Here is a 15,457-nt window from a genome sequence, read left to right on the forward strand (position 1 = left end):
TGCCAGCAGGGACTGTGCACACATGCCCGACACCCCTTCCTCCTGCAGAAGGTAATGGTCAGTAAGGACGAGGCTGGAAATGTCAATAAAGAACATGCGTGGTTTTACTTTGACCGCTATTTCTCATTTGTCCTTCTACCATATTTTTGTAATTTTTGCCTGTTCCCCACCGCATAGGTATTTTGTTTACGCGGAGTCGCGTGGCGCAGTGGGAGCGAGGTGTCCATGTTCTACATGATCCACTCGCAAACAGTGACCAAGTAAGACGTGCCATTGCTGATGCACCAAGTAACCGATCAGCAGTGGGGTTTGCAGCCAAACCATTATCTGGTGCCAATTTATGAGTTCTAGGGAAAAAACCCTCAGTGGAAGACTGTGACGGAACAGAGGTTAAGGCAGAACAAACTGCTACACGGGAGACTAAAGAGGTGACTTGAATCTCAGGAGAGTATTTGGAAACTAATCCCATTTTGTATAGCTCTTGCAGCACATGTGGTATTGTGAAGTGATTAAATACTAAAATATTTCAGACTCAGTGGGTATGCTTTTCTCAACCCTCCAGATTGGTCGGGGTTAAGACATAATTTCCTAATTCGGGTAGTTTGTACTTAAAACCATGACTGTATCCATAGACAAAGGGTAGCCAAGGTATCTTCGGTTTGATTTTCAAGCCTTTTCTTTTTGCATATTCATAAATTTTATGGAAGATTCAAATTGTTATTTCTTTACCAATAACGTGTAAAAACATTTCCCATCTCGGGTACATTTGCTGGCGTGTTACTTCAGGGCTGTGCCTCAACATTGGGCTGTTGGCAGTGATTTTCTTTTTGATAAGCAGTGATGCTGAGGGAAAGACTTGCAGGCACAGTAACTGGATGGGCTTTATAGTCAAGTATAGAAATGGGGCAGTGAGAGAAGGAGCAGATGCCGGGCTAGGAACTCAAAAAATCCTCATTAAAGTCAGCTTTTTAGAACACATACCATTTTCATTGGAAAACAAGATTATTCTTATTTGTATTTGTAATATATAAGCAGCTTATTTTTATTTATTAAGTCACTTTTGATAGTCTTTCAAAGCTGTTTTTGTTCCAGTACCAGCTATTCCTAAAGTAGAAGGAGGAAATTAGGGTTTTTGGCAATAGAGCAGTGATGGTGGTGCTTTAAAATAATTCACCAAATAGCATTTGCAGGGCAGTAAACTTCAGTTTCTTCTGTGTAATGGAGATCAGAACTCGGTTCTTTTTTCCTCATTAGGAAGTTAGGAAAAGAGCTATTCCTGATTCCTTTTTCAGTAAGCAAAATGTTCTTCAGCTAATTGCCAGAGCGTATCCCTTTTCTGGTGAAGAAGATATCTGCAATATTGCTTGGACTCTTGCTGTTGAATACGTATCTTAACCGAATGTGAAAATGTTGTCAGTTGTACCTGTTGTGGAAACTGAAAGGGACAGGTTTGTATTCTTTGCTAATTCTGTATGCAGAATTTCCACTGACACAGGTGAAGATTCAGTACAACAGTGAGTAGAGAGCATGAAGCAAAGCGCTGCGCTGTGAATCAGGCAGGAGTATTTTCTCTTAAAATTATACGCTGCACCCGGGTTGCCATGTGAGCACAGGCACGCATGCAGGAGGAACATGGATTCTTGACTGACACAGTTCTGACGTTCCCCGTCCGCACTCGAGCCAGCAGCCTGCCGACCCGCCGTGGCAGGCCACCGCAACGCCTCTGCTCCGCTGACCGGAGCCCCAGGGGATCACTGCAAGCGCCAGCAGTCAGAGCCTGGGATGGACAAGGGTGTCCAGCAAAGTTAAGACCAACCGGCAAATTACAGGCAAGAAGCAGGACAAGCTGAGTTCTCTAAGGGAGTGACTAGTTAGATTGCATCAAAAAGACTCTTCTCGTTTTCCTATAATCTAGCCCCTTGCATCTGAATGGGTCAAGAATTTGTTCTGATCAGAACACATAGCCACATGGATTAATTCACATTTAACTCGTAGGAAAACACGTTGTTCTTTTCTCGTGAGTTCTTCTCAAATCTTGCAAGCACTTAGTAGCAGTGGTACCTACAAATTGTATTATGTACTGAGTTTTTGCCAGACAAATCTAAATTTCAGAATCCTGTTGTTATTTTTCCATTCATTCACCCGCATAAAGCTTGCCACATTCACAAGAAAGCTGGCAGAAAGAGACAAACTATTACATTTGAAATCTTAAAACACATCAAAGGATATTTGAAGCTTTTAATTGTATTATAAGTTCATTAAATTATTCATTAAATGAGGGTCAGTTGTCATTTTGTCCAGCAGCCCCAATTTTCTTGGAACAAGTCAGTCAGTAGAATTTACTGAATGAAGCTAAGCTAGCAGCCAGTGATACACATAAATTAACTGGTATATAATTACTCTGTGTTTTCATTTTAAGTCCTCCCTGTATTAGAGCTGAACTACCCCAAAGGACATGTTGGGGTGTAATTCTCTTAAATGTGGTTTCAGCAGATCCAGTAATGCAAATTTTATACTTCATCAAGTTCAGTAGTCTGCACACGCTAGTCCTGTGCAGGAAAACTAGTAGGTTTAAATTGTTTGAAGGTATATTACTTATTTGAAAGTAGGCATGTCAGTAAAATCTGAAGTTTTGGAAGGGGTTGGGTTATAATTTAGAACGAGGCAGAGGAATTTCATAGAGAAAGTGTTTTCATTCTTTAGCATAAAAATCTATCCAACATTTAAGGAGCAAAAATGGTAAGTCCATTAATTCTTCTGTGTTGGGTATTTCAACTAACTCCTTTAAAGGTAACTGTTGATGAATGATTTGAGAAGCACAGTCTTGTGTCTCCATAAAGTCATGTGTAGGTACTTTGTAATATCCCAAGGCAACAAAACTGCCCAAAACACCATCCCCTGCCAAGAAGGGTGAATGTGGAGTATCACAAAAACAGAGGACTTTAAAACGATTCTTATAGTAACATGTTTTGATCGTATTTCTTTTATGCAGATGCTAGATGAAAATCACCACCTAATACAATGTATTATGGATTATCAGAGCAAGGGGAAAACTGCAGAATGTACTCAGTGAGTATTATGAGTTTTGGAGTATGCTAGAAATTTTTGGTGTACTTTTTCTCAAGAATAGTACTATGAACATAGTAATCTCACTGATCACTGAGAAAATACTTGGACTATTTTTTTTTAGATTCACTTGTATTAAGAAATATGTATTTTTCTTGGAACAGAGGTTTTTTTCCAAAGTATTTGAGTATTTACAATATTTCTAAGAGATCATTTATTACAATAATTATAAACAATTATGGTTAATGGACCACTTGTTCTATCTATGCAAATTCATTAAATACAAGTAGAATCAGGTACAAAGTTAATAACACATTTTCATCAGAAAGTATTTAAATGTTAAGGATCGGCAGTGCGGTTATCTATGGCTAAAACAATATGCATGTAGACACATCAGTTTGTGTCACTGCTTACTATTCCTAATCTTGAAAGCAAAATGCTTTTATAAAGTGCGTGGGTTAAGTCTGTCAGGAAGAGGAGCCAGCGTGCCTCATGAAAGGTCAAGTTATGGGGCCAAACGCAGAAAGCTGTGCTTTCAAAAAAATTGTCTAAAAATGATAGCTTTGCTAAAGAAGTCATTTTTTGGCCACTTTTCCCACTTCCCACCCATTTTCCCCTTATCAGAAGAAAACTGATGCTAAAAAAGCATTTTCTCTTGCTTTCTTGGAACCCTCCCTGTTTCCAAAAGTTTGACTCTTCACTTCGCTCAGTGGCACAGCTGTTAGTTTGCTTTTGGATGCCCTGCTGTTCTTTATTATGAGCTTTTCCAGTTCATCAAGAACTGTAAAGAAGCGTAAATGGTTCTGGTGGTGCTTACTTGAGTAAACACTCCAGTTAGAGCACTCTTGAAAAAAATCTTGTTCTTGTCAGCTTGCTGGCAGGGCAAACAGGTTTTGGTTTTTGGAGTTCTGGAATTTCATTACTACTAGGATCCTTGTTAAACAGAGGAAGCAAAAGTGGCTAATTGTTAGAGCAGCTCACCGGGTGTCAGTACTCAAAGGCTGAGGTCCCAGCTTCACAGTTCACTCGAAGTGTTTTCAAAGGAGAGTGTATTTTACCTCTCCCTTCCCCTGAGCTTACCCATTTGTAAAAGAGGTGTTGAAAACACTGATCCTTGATGAAAAGCATGACAGCACAGATATAGGTCATTACTATTGCTATTTATTATGACAGAGGAAAAGTGGGCTAATGTAATTGAACTAATCATTTGTAAAGAGCAAAAAAGAAAAAAAGAGAAAGGTTTGGAATTTTCTGTATTATTAACCCTTTCCAAATAAGCTTTGCTCCTTATTCTGTAGATACCAACAAATCTTGCACAGAAACCTGGTTTACTTGGCAACAATAGCAGATTCTAACCAGAATATGCAGTCCTTGCTTCCTGCTGTAAGTACCAGCACTACCATCAGATACATTTACTATGCCAGAGGAAAATGTTCTTTGATTCTGCTACTGATCACCGTCAATAAATCATTTTTTCCAGCTAAAAGTTTTGAAGGTGTCAAGTAGACCACTAAACAAATCAAAAGCTACTTTTACTGAGTTTTAAAACACATTCTTTGGGACATTTGTGTTAATCTCTTGTCTCCGTAGCTCAAGGTCTATATACTGTAAATGGTGCAGTGGTGCAGATCTGAACAGCCTTCATTTGTTCCAGATTCATTATTTTTTTACCTGTTTTTACTGTATTCTTTAGTCAGGGGAAAAATGCAACTTTTATGTCAAAAATCTCATTCAGTATTTGGGCATTGGTTTGTCTGTAAACATTGTGTTATTCTTGCTAAATGGATTGATTTTGGCGGTATGACACGTAACACAAAACACAGCATAGCTTCATGCTTGACAAAGGTCAATTTGTCAACACACTTCTGTGTCATCTTTGCTAATGCATGTCCCCTCAGCAGTTATGTTCTGACCAGCACAAAATGAAATTCATGTAAGTACAGAAGAATGAGCAGAGAAGCCAGGCACTATTACAAGCACAGTTTTAAGATCTTCACTGTGCTGCCTGCCGGCTTCTCTGTATCGTGCTGAATGTCATTCACACGTAATAGTCAAACAAAGAAAGGTTTATGCAAGCAAGCCCAAAAAGTGAAGGAAGCACATACTGAGTTGAGGCAGTTTTTAGTCACACAGGCTAATTCGGGGGTTATTATTTTTGTAATTAAAACCTAACAAAAAATTTGCTTCTCCTCCTTGTTATTTGCAGCCACCGACGCAAAACATAAACTTGGGCCCAGGAGGAATGACTCAGAGTGCATCCAACCAGTCTCTCCATTCACAGAGCAATCTCAGCGATGCAATTGGGACGGGCCTTCCTCCTTCCTCCCTCATGCAGAGTCAGATTAGCAATGGTGAGCTTCGGTCCCCTTTGTGCTGCTTTGCTGTTGCTTGGCAACAAAATCATTAATGCAGAATATACTTACAGAGCTGTAAAAGATCTCTCCTAACTCACCTTTCAGGCATATGGGGGTTTCAGGCACATGCTGAAATCATCACAAAATGGCTACGGTCAGGAATGATGTTGGCTTCTGCAAGGACTCCAATCTGCTTAGTATTTCTGTAGGGGAAATTAAAAACGTTTTTTTAAAAATGCGTAATGAAAATCACCAAGTAAAGATGCATCCAAGCCTTTACTAAGAAAAATTATATATTGTGGTATTTTTCTCTTGGAAATGCTGGTGTTGGCCAGGGTAAAATGGAATTGCTTGCATGACTAACCGCACAACCAAGCCGTCAGATTGAAAGACCTTCCAGGATACATGCTTTCTTAAAAATAATATGGTGTTGCATCAGTCTTTGTCCTCTACAGAAGCTTGCAGACATTGTACTACATAGCCAAAGAGTTTGCAGAGACATCTCATGTGAATAAGATAATATACTTTGTCTATTTGTTTTTGTTTGTGCAACTAAAAGAAACTAATTGAAATGTAAAAAAATTTTTTTTTACTCTGCATTTTATAGCATGCATAATCTGTTTGTTTTGTAGTTCGTAGTTATTTAGTTAGCTCTTGTTTCTGTGAGTCTTTCGCAGAGTGACAGAGAGAGAAAAGAGTTTCTATAAATAGAAATATCTGACTGTAAAATCACAGGCCTTGGCAGTGGTACTCAAGAGCAGATGCAAGCCATGAAATGACTTCTGACTTTAAAAATCCATTTGTGGTCAAGCTGATAGTACCTTTTAAACTAATGGATGAGGTACCTACTTTAAACAGTTACAGCTTGTAAAGTGAACTTACTACATTTATCTGTGCCTTCTTTTTGAAAGATTTATTATCTAGTGTAAGTATTATAATAAGTCAGTCAAAACATTGCTTTGTGTTACTAAGAATCTACATTTTCTGTGTTATTGTTGCTGGTTTTACTTATTTGTCCCCCACCTTCCAATTCTTCATAGTAATTTAGTGCAGACTGGGTTACCAAAACCCAGCCTGAGCTGCGGGGGTCTCAGGGTAGTTCACTCTCTGGCCGGTCACTGAGACTCTGTCACCTGGGTGGGTGCCAGGTATTTTATCATGAAAATATCAGTCGACTGGAAACCAGACTGAGGATATAGCTACACTTCAAAACGAAGGTGGGGCTGAGAATGCGGTAGCTTGCCTCTTCTGAGTAGCTTAAGGTAACAGCAGCAGTGATGGCGTGTGCTCTGCTGATGGTGCCTGCTGTGACAACAGGACCCTCACACCCTTGGGCTTGGGGACACTCCCCTTGGTTGCGTCTCTACTGCTACTGTCTCTGTGCCAGCTAGAATCAAGTTAGCACAATGATGCTATATGACACAGCAGTCTTGATGTGCAGATGGACTTTGAGACAGAAATTATGTCACTTTGGTCGACAGTTGTTGGACAGCGATTTTTTGGAAATTAGGAATACATACACACAAACAATTCAAATATATGGGCTCTAGTATTTGTGGAAGTTTCTTACCTAATGGCAATAAAGATGAAAGTTGTAAAGCATTGTAAAAGAGAGAAGAAGAGGGAAGAAGACATAGGAGCTGCTACATTTTAGTCTTTATTGCCCTCAGTCAGGACTTTACAGGAATCACCTCTGCAGGACAGTAACTAGGTAATTCCCTACATACATGATAACTCTCTGTAGGGGCAGCTAGGTCAATTGTAATGGTAGTTCTGTTGATGGGGACAAGTTAAAAAACAACCCACTGAGATTTCCAGTAATACACCATTCACAAGTCGATGATTCTTCATGCCACAGCCCTGCAGGCAAACCCATTAAATTCAATAAACCAACCAGTGAAACTCAGCTGCCTCCATACAGAATTGGTCCCAACTGAGAATTTTAACTGCTCAGAAATCATGAATGAGGCCTTTCAAAGAAAAACCCAACTGCCTTAGATTCATGAAAGTATAAAAGAGGTTCAATGTATTTGAATTCATCTTTGTATTTATCTTTTGTTTCAGTGATTTTATTTAAACACTTTTGGTCATGTTTTGATATTTTCCCTTACAATCATGAATCAGCCAAACCTCTTTTTTTTTTTTTTCTTTAAAGAAGAGCAAGATTCTCTAAGTTCTCCCATGCAAATACAGCAAGGTTTACCAACACTTGCATCTTTCACTCAGAGTAACTGGAGTGAACTCCAGAGTGCAACTCCATTCAAACACCATGTGGTCTTGTGTTGCACAAGTAGAAATATCAGCCTTACAAGACATACAAAAACTGGGGCGAAACCCAGGGCTAGATCACTGTAGTGGTATATCGACCTGGCTCCACTGATTTCAGTAGAGCTGGCTCTCATGTTGAAAATGCTGCTTGCATCTCTCCATCAGAGGAAAATATAATAATCTACATCAAATTTTCTCGTTTTGATGCCTATAAATACCATTAAGAGTAATTAATGAGGATTGTACTAAAAGGATTAGACACATTTTTCAGAGGCTGTAGATACACTTAATACACTGTGAATTAAAATATCATTATCTAAACATCATAACATAATTCTGTCTCTTCTAGGGATTCTGCATGTCTTCCATTCTAGCTAAATTAATTTAGATTGACAACAATACAGCTGAATTTAGGCAGGCAACAATACACACTATCACAATTTAGATAATAACAATTCACAATGAAAACTTTCCAAAACTCATTCATAAAAGTATTTACAGCAACAAACAACAAAAAATAAGAACCAGATTCTCCCCAATTTTAGTTACCCAACAGCAGTAGAATTTTAAAATACAAGCATACTGCCAGGTAAGCAGGATGATACAAACCCGGGATATAATTGGAGCAGTCTGATGATTACATGTGATGTTGAAAAGGGAGTACTGTAACAGCAAGGATTATTATGGTGACTTGTAAAATTTATCTTCTGAAAGTCTGAGGTACTTTGTCAAACTTCAGGAAAGGGAGAGACAGACTTGTCCTCTGAGGAGAGGGTCCCTTGGTACTTCATAAGCCCCAGCCAGGAAGGTTAGTTGGTTGAGGAACCGAATGGATGCAGCGACGTCCAAAGTGTTTCTGAGCCTCTACTGTGCCTTCCCGCTGTCACCGTCTGTGGGAAGAGGGAAGAGGAGTCAACAGCAGGACAGGAGGAAGGAAAGGACCAATTTCAGAAGGCTGGGATGTTTCTAGAGTCCATATATTTTCTGAAGTATCTGAAATTACTGGCATTTGTTAATTCTGCTGCCTGTGAGGAACTGCTTGTAGGGCATTGGTGCTGGTTTTGTTCTTCCTGCCTGCAATTCTGTACAGCCTGGATTTGGCTGCCAGGAAGAGGAGGGTCACTCTAACTGTGCAGCAGGCAGTCTTCGTTTGTCTGTAGATACCAGGGAATTTTAATAATGAGGATTTTTGTTTTGTTTTGTTTTGCCTTATCATAAGGTATTTTAGAAAGGCCGCGAGGGCTTTACTGCTCACTGTACTTTGCCAATAATAGCACAGATTTTCTTGTTGCTCTCTTTAATTTTTCTAGGTCCTAATCACGTGTCTATGCAGCAGTCAGGCCAGAACACTATGCCCACGACCTCTCTGAGTATGACTGTCAGCAGTCATGGAACTGGGCCTGGTTATAGCCATACAGTGCCTGCATCTCAGAATGTGCCAATGCAAGGCCAGGGGTCAATAGGCAATTATGTCTCTCGAACAAACATCAACATGCAGTCTAATCCAGGTAAACTCCCTCTTCCTCCTTCTGGGCCAGCTTGACTTTTCAGTGACCTCAGAGGTTTACCACACATTAATTTGTTCTGTAAATATTGTCTGTAGACAGCGACAAACATACAAGAGGAAAAGACAGCTTTAAGACATCTCTGAATTTCGAGGTGTCAGGCACCAGTGTAAGAACAGTTTCAGACTTGCTTTAACTTACCCCGACTTGCTGTGGTTAATGAGTTGGGGAAAAGAGGGTTAGCCAAAAGTGCAGCAGCACCATCTGATAGGCCCTGGCAGCAAATCCCACAACCGTGGGAGGGATGTGAGAAGCACCTTTATCCTAGATGAAACAGCCTGCCAAAGAGCATTACACATTTACTGTTTGTACATTACTAGCCCATTTTTGTTATTTTATTGATACTTCACACTGCTTGCAGGGCATAGAGAGACTAGCAGATGACTCAGAATTAATTTGTAAAAATGTTTGCTACTGAGTATTGAATGGGATGTCCAATGCTTAAGAATTCTTGCCAACAGTATGAAATTTAGAGATCAAATAAATGCTAGAATATCAGTTTATTTAAACTGTATGATCATCAGCTATATAATAAGATGGAGGTAGAAGAAAGAGTTGATTATAAAAGAAATGCAGCAGTGAATTAGTCAGGAGTAGAGACGAACCAATATCAGTTCTTATTTCTTTCTTTAATCCTACTGTAATAATGATTACATTCTTTAAATAAACTAACAATAATCAAGGCTAGATGTATTTTTAAATGTCTGACTGAAGCAAATGGCAAGAACTGACCATGTAATAACATCCTTTCTGGATTACAGAAGAGTGCAGAAGAGTTAAATGCATGTAGTAGGAAAACATCTCCCCCTGTGGAAAATTCACAGAATTATCAGGATGCATGTTAGTTGAAGGTTTTAACTTGTTTCCAAAGACTAGGGAGAGAAATGTCACGTCCTTTTAGAAAACAGTATTTTCCATGTACATTGTAGTCTCCATGATGCACCAACAAGCAGCAACGTCACATTACAACTCGGCGCAAGGAGGGAGCCAGCATTACCAGGGGCAGTCCTCCATTGCCATGATGAGTCAGAGCAACCAAGGCAACAGCATGATGGGTCAGCGACCAATGGGCCCTTACAGAGCTTCACAGCAAGGTAAAATCTATTATTAGATTACTGATATAATTGTTATTAGATTGACGATACTCAGTCCATCCTGTGGGGTAGGTAAGTCAACAAAATTTCTAAGTCACGTTTATGAACAGGAGATCCCATCAGGGAACAGTGGAAATCTCAAATGGTGGAAGTATCATGACAATCAGATCAACTTTAATCTATTTTCAATATTTATCTATTTAATTATTTCAGGTGTTTAGAAAAATAATTCTGTCTAAAAGGGATCATATATCTCTAAAGAAAAGATGAACAATTTGATATACAGCTCACTCAAGTCACTGGGAATCTTTTCAATTCTTTCAAATGGTATTGGATCAGCTGTAACATGGCACAGTTAACAAGGAACACATTTCTGCAAAGAAGATAATAGTTTGCCAGCAATTAGTACGAAAAATTAGGCCAAGGAAAGGAAAACACCAGAGGATAACTACCATGCTTTAAGACCTCTCTGGAAAAAGTTCTAAGAGGTAATAAAGCTGCTAGACTGGTTCTAACATAAACTGAATTTTGCTAAGAAACAATTTAATAGATTAATTAAAATATATTTAATTCTGACTGTGTTCTTGAGCATGGAATACATTCCTGTGCTTTCTAATAACTCAGATTAGTAGATGAAATGTAACCATTACTTTCGGTATTGCCACAGAAGAGAGTGGGTTTAAGACAAGTTGCTGACCGTTGCGTAATTTCAATTTCCAACAGTTTTTTTCTGAGAATACAGATTTATTTCCTTTTTCTAGTGAGCAAAACATCTTTGAAACTGCTCTTAACATACATAGATTGTTTACTTATCCAGATGTAAACACTGTTTTCTTAAAAAAAATGAAATAACGAAAATCCATCCCTTAAGAGTCCACAGGCTCAGTTTGCTCTCTTTTGTCTTTGCCTTGCAGGTTCCTCGCAGCAATACATGGGTCAGGAAGAATATTACAGCGAACAGTACAGTCATGGACAAGGCTCATCAGAACCTATGAATCAGCAGTACTATCCAGATGGTAATGCCTCTGAGCTGTAGTCACTGGTAAAGTGTAGACCAGCATGACTGCCACATCCAAGGATATGGCAAACCCATTACGATTCATTTCCAATTTAAATGCTAGAAAATTCTAATCCCAGGGCATGGGAGCCTGGTACACAAACAGATGCATCAATGCATCCTGCTATCCAAGCTGCTTCAAAAAGAGCACAAAGCCAAGTTTGGATTAGTAAATGCAAAAGATTTATCCATAGGTGTGACTTTCCTTGCCATGCATTCAACCTACTATCTAAGGGGTCTGTATTTCCTCTTAGCCTCCTCTCTGTGCAGAAGCAGCTTCATAATACATGTACTCAGCAATATATCTCTAGGTGTATTAACAATGTACCTGATAAATCTTTGCGATTCCTTGTAGGACATGGTGATTATGCCTATCAGCAGTCATCCTATACTGAGCAGAGCTATGACAGGTCATTTGACGACTCTACGCAACACTATTATGAAGGAGGTAGGAAAATGTATTGGCAATCTTTCTAAACCAAAGCTCTAATCCCCTAAAATACTAATGAAATGCTTATGAAAATGTAAAATATGACTTGCAATTTCTGCATCACTAACTGCTACTTAGGCATTAGTTCAGGAGTGTCCATGACAAAATTTAGCTATGTATAGCATTTTTTATACCAAGACTATATCAGACTGTATACACAGTATCATGTTAGTAGCGGTATTGTGAGGCAGGAAAGCTGTGCAGCCTTGTGGGATCACTAACAACTTGTGCATAGCCTCATACTCATTAGGAAAACGATCCTCGGTTGTAGCTGAGTCAGGTGGAATTATAGCTATGGATATTGAACTTTTTTTGCAGTAAGAGAAAAGACTTCCAGCATATCAGTATCCTCCACTCTTACAAAACTGTTTAACGAACATTTTATATAATGCAAATAAAAATGTCTGTATTAAAGTAAAAGGTTATGCTGACAAAGGTAAACTAACATGCTGCAGTTAGAAATGGGGTTGAGAGCCATAAAAAATTGTCAGCCATAAATGGAAAATTCTCTAAAGTAAGAAAGCCTACTGATTAATTCCAGGACCAGCTTTTTAAAATCTTACTTAATTCACCTTACACATTGTGAAAACAATGTGTTAAATGAAATCTAATCTTTGAAAATCATCAATACTAGGAGTTTACAATTCTACTACTAAAAAACTCTCAACAGTAGTACGTCAGTAAATTCAGTGATACTATTATGATATCTGAACTCTAAATGCAGCGAGGTGGCATTTAGGAAAAGCAATGTTGTCTGTATAGTCTCTGTTCATTTTGTTGTTTCAGGATATTGCAAATGGAATTTCCATCCTAGGTTATTTCAAAAAATACCAGTAACAACTAGATAATGGTATTTCTGGGATATATTAATAAACATCATTATCTAGAAGAAAATACAGTGGGGGGGCTTCGTGAGAAACCAACTATTTACCCTGGCACCCTTATATTTGTGGCTCCGTGTTTTTCTTCTGAAACACTTCTAGGGTAAAAAAAATCCTTTGAGGAACAGGTCACTGGTCTGTTTGTTTGTTTAGTGATGTGTATAAATAAACAACTCCTGTTCAAAAGAACTAAAAATCACTGAAGAAATAAACATCCTGATTAGCAAAATGCAATCATCTGTTTCTGAAAAGAGTACTTGTCTATGAGTTCCAGACCAAGGCTCCTTACACTTTTGTTTTCCTTATGATTCGCATGCACAGTGAAATACCTGCCTCCTCTATAACCAAACTACTTCAATTTTTCCCTCTTTAGGAAATTCTCAGTACAGCCAGCAGCAGGCAGGATACCAACAGGGAGCTGCACAACAGCAAACATACTCCCAGCAGCAATACCCAAATCAACAAAGTTACCCAGGACAACAGCAAGGATACGGTAAGAAAACCGTCACTGACCAGTCAAATGCTTAAATACTTCATCCTGACGCCTCCATTCCTAAGCTAAAATATGCTCTAAATTATTTCCTTGATTAACCTTGGCCATCCACATACCAATACTAGCCAAAGAGCACAGCATGTAAAGGGATTGTCGCCAGTAACATATCTTAATATAGCACTGCATTCCATACTGTTAAGTTAGCATTCTGAATCCCTCTCTCTTTTGAAAGAAAGTTAGAAAATACACGTTTGCCTTCCTGGTAAGTGTCAGCAGGAGGTCACTGCTGGATTCTTGGGCCTCCTACACATCTAATAGTTCTGCAACTGACATGAAAAAATAACGTCAACAGTCCAGAGAATCACTAGTCCCTCACTTGGATTTCTTGCAAAGCATAGGGGTTTTATTCCTTGTGACTGAGATGAAAGGAGAAAAGTGGCAGTGCTTCGAAGATGCCGCTAACACTGGCAGAGGGCTTTCCAACCCTACAGGCCACCAGTGGCAGAACTCCCTGCTGTCATCAGAAGAATCCAAGTTTGATGGAGACAGCTTGTATTTATCCTCAGCCTTTGGGAGAAGGAAACTATCTCAGGTTATTTAGTACAAAAACAGGGGCTAGAGAGATTGGAATAATCTAAATCCTAGCTTCAAGGCAAGGAGTTTCTGGTGCATCTCCCAAATGTGATGGTACTTGACCTTGAATTGGCAGTGCTAACCAAACTTGACAAATTGATGTTGCTATAAACAGCGAACCCATTTTAGAAATGTAAGATCTCATGAAATAGAACCTACATGCCTAAAAAGTTAATTAAATTATTAACACCTCACTCTGCAGTACTAGTAGATAGTTTGGACTACTCAAACCGGACATATTCTGTGAAATTAAACCCAAAATTCAGTTTATGATTCATAAAAATTCACCAATAATGCTAAAAACTGCACATAGCCCTCTATACACAGAATATACAGTCCCAAGCAAAAGGAAATCAATATCCCCATGCAGTTGTGTGTCTGATTTACATTTTTCTTAAAATTACCTCTATATGCAAGAGATTTCTTAGGTTCTGCCTGGTCAGCAGTGCTTATGGTGGTAAAGCCAGATTAGATAGGAAATTAAACATGCAATTGTTACTAAAATAGAGGTCAGGTAGCTTGCATTTAGGTAACAATTGAGCTGTGCCAATACAAGTTTCAGAGAGGCGCATCACTTAAAAGTGTATCAAGTTTTCTGAGCGCTGAAGCTTACACTGCTGCTACTAGATCGTTACTAGTATTAACCATTTCTAGTGTAAAGCTAGAGGGGATGTCTAGGCAAAATTTCCTCACAGTTCCTACTCCAGAGCTTACTTTGTTACCGTCATGCTTTACATTATGTTAGCCGTAAGAACTCCTCCTAGCAAATTAAGCCTTACTTATAGATTTCACTGTCTTCTCAGGTCCTGCACAAGGAGCCTCTTCACAGTATTCCAGCTACCAACAGGGACAGGGGCAGCAATATGGAAGTTACAGAGCTTCTCAGACAGGGCCATCCGCTCAGCAACAGAGGCCTTACGGCTATGAGCAGGTAAATTGTCTAAATCTCTGCTATGAAAAAGCAGATTTAGCTGTTAGCTCCACATATAATTCTATCTGATAATTGGTGCAGGCATATTGGTGATACTTCCGTGGGTCCTTCAAAATTCATAGGCCAAAAGTAATAGTCTAACTCACTGTTTGTAAACCTCTGATATATTGTTCTCCAACATTTTTATTTCTCTTTTTTATAGGGACAATATGGAAATTACCAGCAATAAAAGAATATGATCCTGTGTCAGATTCATTTCAATAGTATATCCATCTTTTGAACTGGATGTACAGATAGTTTTGATTAATTGTAATATGTTGGTTACCCCTTAGCACAAAGCAGCGTCTGTATGTGAACAGTGTTCATTTCATGCTGGATATGAAGCAGTGCACTACTGGTAACAAGACAATGCTTTAATGGTTTGATATTTGGTGCTGTGTATAGTACTGTATGTTGATACAATGCAGAAGTTTTTCATTTATCCCCCCCCTCGCCTCATTCTTGATGTTTCTAAATAGCTTTAGGATCATTTGATCACAGTTGTGCCCCGTTCTGGAAAACAGCCAGGTTATTCTGCAGTCTGGCTCAACAGAAAGCCATGCAGTCATATCTCAGTCCAGGGAGC

At 39.0% G+C, this 15,457-nt stretch overlaps 1 protein-coding gene across 2 annotated transcripts in view; it reads left to right on the forward strand.

Moving 5' to 3' along the window:
• Positions 1–15,061, forward strand: part of SS18L1 (synovial sarcoma translocation gene on chromosome 18-like 1) — a 15,862-nt gene extending 801 nt beyond the window's left edge. The window contains exons 2-11 of one of the 2 annotated variants that reach the window (XM_010289279.1): positions 2,993–3,069; positions 4,365–4,449; positions 5,273–5,417; positions 8,999–9,196; positions 10,183–10,347; positions 11,262–11,363; positions 11,760–11,852; positions 13,149–13,268; positions 14,705–14,832; positions 15,035–15,061. In XM_010289279.1, coding sequence (XP_010287581.1) covers positions 2,993–3,069; positions 4,365–4,449; positions 5,273–5,417; positions 8,999–9,196; positions 10,183–10,347; positions 11,262–11,363; positions 11,760–11,852; positions 13,149–13,268; positions 14,705–14,832; positions 15,035–15,061 — 1,140 coding nt within the window. Of the gene's footprint in view, positions 1–2,914; positions 3,070–4,364; positions 4,450–5,272; positions 5,418–8,998; positions 9,197–10,182; positions 10,348–11,261; positions 11,364–11,759; positions 11,853–13,148; positions 13,269–14,704; positions 14,833–15,034 lie in introns of those variants that run through there. The other variant, XM_010289278.1, reaches the window with a different exon arrangement.
• The last annotated feature ends 396 nt before the right edge of the window (positions 15,062–15,457 follow it).

Source organism: Phaethon lepturus, unplaced genomic scaffold, assembly GCF_000687285.1.
Source record: "Phaethon lepturus isolate BGI_N335 unplaced genomic scaffold, ASM68728v1 scaffold46156, whole genome shotgun sequence".
Taxonomy (NCBI): domain Eukaryota; kingdom Metazoa; phylum Chordata; class Aves; order Phaethontiformes; family Phaethontidae; genus Phaethon; species Phaethon lepturus.